General features: G+C 43.8%; 1 protein-coding gene across 1 annotated transcript; it reads left to right on the top strand.

Moving 5' to 3' along the window:
* The first annotated feature begins 3,709 nt into the window (after positions 1 to 3,709).
* C3H15orf40 (chromosome 3 C15orf40 homolog) lies at positions 3,710 to 8,895 on the top strand. Its single transcript, XM_059057361.2, has 4 exons — positions 3,710 to 3,887; positions 5,040 to 5,166; positions 7,314 to 7,441; positions 8,785 to 8,895. The coding sequence occupies exons 1-4, from the start codon at positions 3,774 to 3,776 to the stop codon at positions 8,878 to 8,880; spliced, it is 465 nt and encodes a 154-aa protein (XP_058913344.1). The 5' UTR covers positions 3,710 to 3,773; the 3' UTR covers positions 8,881 to 8,895.

Below are 8,895 nucleotides of genomic sequence, written 5' to 3'. Positions count from 1 at the left end.
TTTTTTTGTCATTTGTCTTTTCTAAAGGTTGAGTGTAAGACACTATTTTGGAACAAAGCTTCTAATTAATTGAGGTTGAACCTTATTTTTAATTTATGGAAATAATGCAACCCATAGTAAGAATGCCTTACTGTTGCCTTAAAGCAACTATAACAGCAACAACTGTTGCAGTCTGCTGCTTCATCAGTTTTTTTCAGTCTCAGGTTTTTCTCCCCTGTTCTACTCTCAGCAGGTGAGAGAAAGGAAACTGTTCTTGTTATTTACAGTGTAAGGGCCATCTTGCCATCGTTTAGTATTAATAGAGCTACCTGAGTGACTCCTGGGTACCAGGCTCTGCACTGAGTACATTACACACCTTCTCATTTGCTTCTCACAACATTAGTATGAGGGAAGTACTATTATAATATCCATTTCACAGGCCAAGAAATTCATGTTTTAAAAGGTCAGTAAGTGGTGGGAAGCAGAATTTAAACCCAGATCTATCTCCCAAGCTACAAAGTTGGGAAAATATTATTTTGCTGGGTCCCAAAATGCCACCATTCTCAAACTTTACAATGAGACCCAAAAAGATACTTGGCTAATCTGTATTTACTGTAGAATATAAGCAATTCCTATTTTTTAAAAGAGTGGTTACTCCAGTATCTACCCAACAAATTGTGATTGTTTGCATTATCAAAGTGTTCTTTCTTTAAGGCCCACATAAGTAGTATTTTTAATTTGTGAGAAAAAAAATTTACCGGGAAACAGACAACCTTGTAGGACATTAGAGAGAGCCAGGTCTTCAAATGCAGTATGTTAAATGCAATACGTTTTAGACAAAACATGTTCCCTTTCAAGTCCTGTCTCCTTCAAACAGTCTCCTTTTTGCTTCTCTGATGTAGTTATCCAGATTCAAAACCTGAATATAGTCCCTTGAATTAGACAATGCATCATTCATAAGAGAGGACGGTGCTATAGTAATCCCAGCCCCAAGAGCTACATGGCTCATTTAGTCTTTTGCCAAGTTTGCACACTTAAAATCCATCTTCTCCACTGGCAAAGGCTAAGATAAGGTTGAGTTTTTAAACTGAAGTTTACGGAAATCTGAAAGGAATGTAAAAGAAAATAGGAACCAGTATAAACATTTATAATGGGTTTTCTGCCATTTGGATCATAGCCCCCCCCCCCTTTTTTTTTTAACCATTGAGCAGTATTTTTTCCAACTCTTTCCAGAGGCAAAGATTCAGGGCAGAAGCAACAACAGATGTACAGTTTGGGTGGCAAATGGAGCTGATGGCTTTCCCCCTCCCCCTTCTCCACCCCCCACTCCTGAGTGACCTTTGGAAAAGTCTGAATGGCCCTTGCAGGGCACCTCTTCCCTCTGCCTTCGCTCATCTAGTCAACTGCCAGATAACAATAATCCACAATTGCAAGTGCCCCCTTTATTTCCATCTTAACTGTCAAAGCTTTAACTGAGGCCGTCATGACTTCACCCCAAACTAATTCTATATAATGCTGATTCAGCTTTTGTGCCCCAATTCTTAACTGATTTCAAACAAAGAAAATATGGCTTTGGTTTAACACCTGGTTCACTTTCTTCTACCAAAGACTTCACACTGAGTGGCCTCAGTGTCCAAGTGGGTGGACAACCCAGCCAAGCCTAGCTTTCCATTTTCTTCCTAACCTCCAGTAACCTTCACCATTTCATGTCAGTCACTCCTGCTCACACCATGTACCTTGTCATATGGACTTGCACTACCTCTGAAATAGTAAATTCAGACATTACACTCTGACCACAACCTTCGATGCCTCTTCAGCTCACACATAACTCCCATACATGTGTCCTTGAACCTCGAGACTGCCATTCCCTTGACCTCTCCGTCCTTTCTGTCAACCCTCTTCCTTCCCTACCCTAGTAGACTCCACCTTCGATCTTTTGTTTTTTTTCGTTCTCCACTTTTAATCTTTGATCACCATTAACCATTTCAATAACCCTCAACCCCCTCATACCCACCTGGATTAAACCAGTTGTCTGCCTTATCTTCAACTTCCTGGCTGCTGGGTCCAGGCATTTAAAAACGATATAACTGTACAAGACTGGGGTCATGATGATTTCATGGTCTCCAAGTTCAGCTAGACGATCAGTGTTGCAGAGTGAGAGTTTCAACAGTTAGCTCTTGGACATTCTCCAGAGTATTTAAATCTGTTCTACTCTCCTCACATCTTCAACACCTTCTCTCCTTCAGCTAATGAAAGAATTCCAGCTCCCCACATCAAACCTATACACACAGCTACACGTGCACCTAAACTTTTTCTTCTCTTGTAAAGGAAGGGGTGTCTGAGTAAGGCTTCTTGTAGACAGGTCAGTCTCCACCTGTGCTCAGAACCCCACTACCTCCCTCTGTTGTAACGTCTCCTCTCTTCGCGTATTCCTATGAATATTCAAATGTGGTTAATTCTCATCCAGTTTAAAAAAGAAAAAACATCTTAACGTCATGTGCTCCTCCAACACCAGTTACTCCTTCACAGTGAAGTCGAATTATTTTCTACACACATTATCTCTTTCCTCTTCTGCACTGAAACTGCTAGCACCTAGGTCGCTAACACCGCTCATTTGTTTTACATGCCCTCTCTGTGTCACTACTCCCTGTTGACTACTCCCTCTTGAAGTACCCTTTCTTGGCTGCTACATACTCCTACATCTGGCCAATGTCATTTGGTGCCTTCTCTTCTTTACATTTTCTTAGGGTTCTGTCCTGGGCCCTCATGCTCTGCACACTGAGTCTTTATCTCATCCACGTGCATGGCTTCAATTACCATCTATTTTCAGAGGGCTCCAGAATCCATCATCAGTCCAGATCTGTCAAGCTTCAGTTACAGACATTCAGTTACCCCCTTAATATTTCTACTTAGTGTCCCACAGCTATATCTCAAATTCATTTATGTCCCGGACTGAACAACTCACTTCAGACTCGCAAACCTGCTCCTCGGGCCCCAAACCTGGGCATCTTCCCCGACTCTTCACTCTCATTCCCACATCCAGTCATTCCTCAAGCTCTGATCATTCTAGTTCTTGAGTGTGCTTGAAATGATCAGCTCTCAGTTCTCCATTCCCACAGCTACTACTCTGGTTCAGGCCACCATCTTCCATTTAAGAGGGAGGCCTCCCTACCTCTCTATTCCTCTCTTGGCCACATTGCAGCCAGTGATCTTTCTAATCACAACAAATGTGACTCTACCAATCCTTTGCTTCAAACTCTTCAATGACTCTGATCTTGCCTCCGCCTTCTTCAGCTTCATCTTTTGCCACTTCGCACATCAGAATATATTTCCTCTTCTTTTACATTGTGGCATCCTCAGCGCCTGGCACAAGGTAGATGCTCCATCAGTACACGGAAGGTACCCAAAGGCTAAAGCAGCAGGATCAGCGTGGGGCTCTGCACCTGCTGGTTGGCTGCAGCAGCGAGAAGACACCTGGCCCTGTGAGCTCTTTGCCGCTCACTCCAATCCTTTCTTCCCATGAGGAAACAAGACCAGAGGGTGTTGGGGGGTGGTCACGACTAGACCAGAGCCCAGCTCCCCATCTCTCGGTCTCCTGAGACGCTTTTCTAGGTGCCGAGGGTCCCGCGCAGGTCCGGGAAGAACGAGGGCTCTTGCTCCCGCCAGCCGGGAGGTGTCGCCCTCGTGCCAGAGCAGAGGCGCAGGACAGAGAAGCCCCTCCCTCCCGCTGCGTGCGCAGGTGCAGAGGGCTCTTCCAGCGTCAGGCCGCCTTCTTTGCCGCCTCTTCGGCGTGGATGCTGCGGCTCGGCTGTGGGTTGAGGCAGCTGGGGACAGGACCTGGTGCTCGGGCTGCTGCCCGGCCCCCTCTGGACACCGAGATGCCTAAGAAAGCTGGTGCAATGAACAAGGCCAGTGGCAAGTCCCTTGGCAGTGGGAGGGTGGGCCGCAGGAATGCTGGTTGAGGAGCGCGGGAGGGAAGCGGGACCCGCGGGTGGGTAGAAGCTCCGCCAGCTGCTTGTTGTCTCTGAGTTCCGGGCCTCCCGCTCCCTGTCTTTCTCGGCTGCGCCGCCGCCCACCGGGGAAGTAGGAGGGCCTGGGCCGGCGGCAAGCGAGGCTGTCCCTGAGCTGTGGCTGCCGACCCCGCCGGCCTCGCTCCCACACTCCCAGGCTCGCGCTTCGTGTTCCGGCAGCGCCGTGCGGCCTGTGCTTCCCTGGTAGGCTCTAGTTAGCGTTCTGTCTCCTTCCCTTGGCTGGTTTTCGCACCCCTCTGTCAAGAATGCACCACTCCTACACTTCGCTTCCACCGTCTGCAGGACTGACTCCAATCGGTTCCTAAGACCCGGTTCTAAGACTGCCTCCTGCCGGGAGCTTCCCCAGTGTCCCGAGGCGGGACTGCCTTCCCCTTCTCTGCTCCGTGATGTCCCGTGCGTTTGTGGTTGGCGCTCCTAGCACAGTGTATTAGAGTGATTATTTGTTCTTTTTTTCTCGCTGCAGTCCGAGCTCCTTGAGTTCAATGTGTCCTTATTCATCTTTACATCTCCTTTGCCTACATACTGCCTTGGTATACTGCCTTGGTGCGCAGTTCATGTTTGTTCAATGGAAAGTTCCTAGTACAGTCACACAGTCGTCCTTTAAATACCACTGTTGTTCCTTCCTCTTCCCCTTCCCCCCAGAACACTCGGATATATACCGTCCAGCCATAGTTGTTCACAAACCTTTGTTAACTTGTGCTGCTTGAGATACAAAGATGAATAATGAATAATCGCTGCTCCCTGAGGAATGGGAAATACAAAGCCGACAGTAGGAGAACCAGTTCTAAGTCAGGTTTTCCAAGGCAGGAAAAAAGCACTTTGTGGGATTGATGGGAAGGCTTCATGGAAGAATTGATTTGAGCCATGAAGGCTGATGGAAAACCATTCTGGGTGGCCAGAACTCCCTGGACGTGACCCATTACCTAGTTTGTCTTGGTTAAGGGTGAAAAGGAATCATGGAACGATCAAATGTGTGGGAAAGTATTTTGTAACCGTAAAGTTGTAGTGTGATTGTTGTTGTCGTTTTAGGGTAAAAGCCAGAGCAAGGAAGCAGAGAGACCAGTTCCTCCCTCAGGTCCTGTGGCAGTTGATCCCAAAGGTTGTGTCATCATAGCCATCCATGCCAAACCTGGTTCCAAACAAAATGCTGTGACAGGTATACCTGGCCACTGGGGTGGGAATCTTGTATGAACCACTTGTCTCCTCTCCATCCTCCCTTGGCTTTGGCTTGCCGGAAGTTCATCCTGTGTGGTCAAGTATATTTTTCACACCTGCAGATAGAGGCGTCTCCATTTTTCAATTCTGGATTCTAATGTAAAGGTGTAATCTAGTGTTTAAAAGCAAATATACCATATTTAAAGCATACCAAGTTAGATGGAAAAACCAATTTGTATTGTCCTTTTTAATATGGTATTTTATGAACCAGGATTTACTGTGGTGATCAATTCAAAATACAAACTGCGAATCGTTATGTTGTACACCTGTTACGTGTCAATTATACCTCAAAATTTAAAAAGGTATCTTAGAAAGAACATATATAGAAACGTGTAGCCTAGATGATTCTTAGTTTGTCCTATTCCAAAAGTGGAAACATTGGCCAGAGAAAGATGTTTTGCTTTTTTTAATGACCATTGGTCCAAAGAGGGAGAGAAAACCTCAGATCTGTGAACCTGATCATCAACACCTGTGTGAGCTTATTTCAAATCAAAACTCTACAAGATATTCCTGGGCCCAGTTCTTTCATCTGTCAGATGAGATAGATAGAAGCTTTTAAGCTATTCCCCGGAGTCCAAAAGGTGCCTCAGGAATCTCTGCGGTGGGCAAGGGGGAGGTTGGCAGACAGGACTCCTGAGTAGCTGTTTACATTTGTTTTAAATGTTGGGGCTTCAGGGGAGATTGGGTGGGGTAAGGAGGCTTCTGATTGGGAAAAATGTTTGATCTGAGTTATCTTGACAGTCTTTTTCACCCACTAAAGCTAAAGCTCTGTATTCCAATTTTTAAAATATTTTGAAAACAAGACCTCAGAATTGGGGTGCTAGGCCTGGTTTGTGTTGATGGCCATGTTAGTTTGGCTATTTGTTGGCTGTACCCTCCTTGGCCGGCATTTTCTAAGTAGTCACTGTGGACACTGCTGTTGGAATACCATGTATCATCAGATCTAACTGGCCATCATCTATAAGGTGCAGAAGTACTTTATGTACCAGTAAGACAAAATCCAAATCAACTAAACACTTTCTTTTCTATTTATTATAAGATACATCAGGATTTCAAAGATATTAAAATGTGAAAAACTGCATCATAGAATCAGTGACAGGATAGGAGGAGGGTTGTTCTACCATCTCATTCCTGTGGATTCTGTAGCTGTATTTACACAGGCAAGATGTAAGCGTGTGGAAATGCCCAAGGAACCCCAGATGCAGGACCAGCAGAAGCTCATTTGCAAACTGCTTTGAGTATATACTTCTTTCTGAGAAATAACAGTGGAGGATTGCAGGCAGGTTGCTGTTTATAAAGGCTGTATTGATGAGGGAGTCTGGACCACTCTTCAAAAAGCAGTGTTCATTGTCCCTGGATTTCAAAGCATGAATTCAAATTTATTTGTGAATCACAATGCCACTTTCTAGCCATGTGACGTTGGACACATTACTTCTCGGTTCCAATTTCCTCGTTTGTAAAATGGAGATAATAAAGGTATTAATATCTTCATAAAATTATAGGAATAAACAAGTTAATATTTGTAAAGCCCTTAAAACATGTTTGTGTGCCCTTAAAATTAGTGTATGTAAGCGCTGTGTAGATGCTAACTAAATACTACATTTTAAAAACATCCAAGAGACATTTCACATAAGAGGTGAATCTAATCTAGTGCTCCCATTTTCCTGATGAAGAGACCCCGAACAACCCTCTACAGTTTCGTGAGCTGCCTGGTTCATCTACTTCCTCAGTGACATTGCGGGGCTAAAGCCCAGCTCCTCTGACTCCCTGCCTGGGATCTTCCTGTTAGACCAAGTGCAGTTTCCAGCTCCTAAATCCAGGTTATTGCCCAGGACTCTGTAGGTCCGTTTTGGTCAGCAGGGTGGGGTGGGGTAAATATCAGTTTTCTTCTCTGGATTTCTGTAATGGTAGAGGCATATTTATGTTTATGTTCCCTTAACTGTGATTAGTTTAATCATTCTTCATTCAGCAATTATTAATTGAAAACCTACAATATGCCAGACAAATGCAAACAGTTTTACAAAATATGCTCACTGCGTGAAGAAAAAAAACTCCATGAGGATCAAGTCCACACTGTTTTCATTCCAGATTTGACAGCCGAGGCTGTAAGTGTAGCTATTGCAGCACCTCCCACAGAAGGAGAGGCTAACGCTGAGCTTTGTTGGTATCTTTCCAAAGTCTTAGAACTCAGGAAGAGTGATGTGGTTTTGGATAAGGTAGGTCTCTCTCTCTCTCTCAACATCTTTGAGTACATCAGTCATTACTTTTAAAATATCAATTTTTTTCTTTTCCAAATAATTGAAAAACCAGTTGTTTTTAATGCTCATAATCATTTAATCACTAAAATCTGTGAATTCTTTCTAATCTCCTTCACTCCTAATGCCTCACTCCTTCAGACTGTGCACACACTACACTTGTATTCCTTAATTGCCATCATTTCCAGCATTTTCTCCTTTCTAAGTTCACTCCTGTACCTGCTCTGTCAGATTACTTGCTTTTCCCTCATCACCATACTAGAAAAATCTAAAATGGTTCCTGTTGTCATCTCCATTAGTGAGTTCATTAAGCATACCTGGTCCCCCGTGTTAGCCTTGCTCACTAGAAGCTTATTAGGAAGAGAGACGACTCATGTGAAGTCATTAATACCATGGGTTTGCACTAGGCATGGATATCTAAATCACCTGGAAATGATTTCTAGAACACAGGTTCCTGGGCATCACCCCAGACTTAACTGAAATAGAATCTGCAGGAGTAAGACCCACTCGTGTTTATATTTCTTAAAGCTCTACTTGTTTTCCAGTGCAATACTCTGTAGCTCCTACCCAGGATCTAGTGGGCACTCAGAGTCATTGGTTAGTAGGCTGTACCTAAACGTCCATCTGATCAGGCCACTACCTCACCGTCGCCCCTGCGGCAGGTCATTTCGGATTTTCTCTAGCGCACGTGCTCTGGCATTTGCCTGAAAGAGACTCCCCACTCTTGCACCTGTGCAGCTTCTACCCATTTAGATAAATACCTGCTCAAAATTTACCTTCGTTAAAGGGTGTTTACCTTTTTATAGTTGTCTTAAGCAGTTGTGGAATCATAGCACTTGGATATGTGGTTGCTTTTTGTTTGGAATTTTCAGAAATGTGTAACAGTATAGAGAATACCAATCTGTTTTATATTTGGAATTTTTTTATACAAAGTTTATATAAAATTGCAATATTTGTTTTGGTAATTTAAAAAATGATTTAAACAAAAGTATTACTTGAAACCAGAATATTGTACGTCTGGATTCCATATTCATTTTGAAAATTTAATGCCTAGCTTTTATTATTACAGAAATTGATGTATGAAGGTTAAAAACTCTGGAGAGTTGTAAAAATATTGTAGTAAGGTGGAATCTAAGAGACAGCCTTTGGTTAGACCAGAAATGGCTAAGAGAAAGCAGGCACTAAGCTGTCAGGAAAACACCAGCCCACCTGTAACAACCCCTCAGCAACTGAGGTCTGCTGTCTCTAATAGCATTAGAAAGTTTAGTGTGTTATCCTGACACCATTTTTTCCTTTTGGTCCAGGGTGGTAAATCTCGTGAAAAAGTGGTGAAGCTTTTGGCCTCCACAACTCCGGAAGAGATCTTGGAGAAACTGAAAAAGCAGGTTGAAAAAAAATAAAAGCTAGAAATAAAA

The sequence above is a fragment of the Kogia breviceps genome, chromosome 3, assembly GCF_026419965.1.
Source record: "Kogia breviceps isolate mKogBre1 chromosome 3, mKogBre1 haplotype 1, whole genome shotgun sequence".
Classification (NCBI taxonomy): Eukaryota; Metazoa; Chordata; class Mammalia; order Artiodactyla; family Physeteridae; genus Kogia; species Kogia breviceps.
This window is presented reverse-complemented; position numbering and strand designations above follow the sequence as displayed.

Coding starts and splice junctions, on each gene's coding strand:
- C3H15orf40 (XM_059057361.2), top strand. CDS start 3,774: ATGCTGCGGCTCGGCTGTGGGTTGAGGCAGCTGGGGACAGGACCTGGT. Junction 3,888..5,039: donor AAGCTGGTGCAATGAACAAG/GCCAGTGGCAAG, acceptor TTGTCGTTTTAG/GGTAAAAGCCAGAGCAAGGA. Junction 7,442..8,784: donor GTGATGTGGTTTTGGATAAG/GTAGGTCTCTCT, acceptor CTTTTGGTCCAG/GGTGGTAAATCTCGTGAAAA.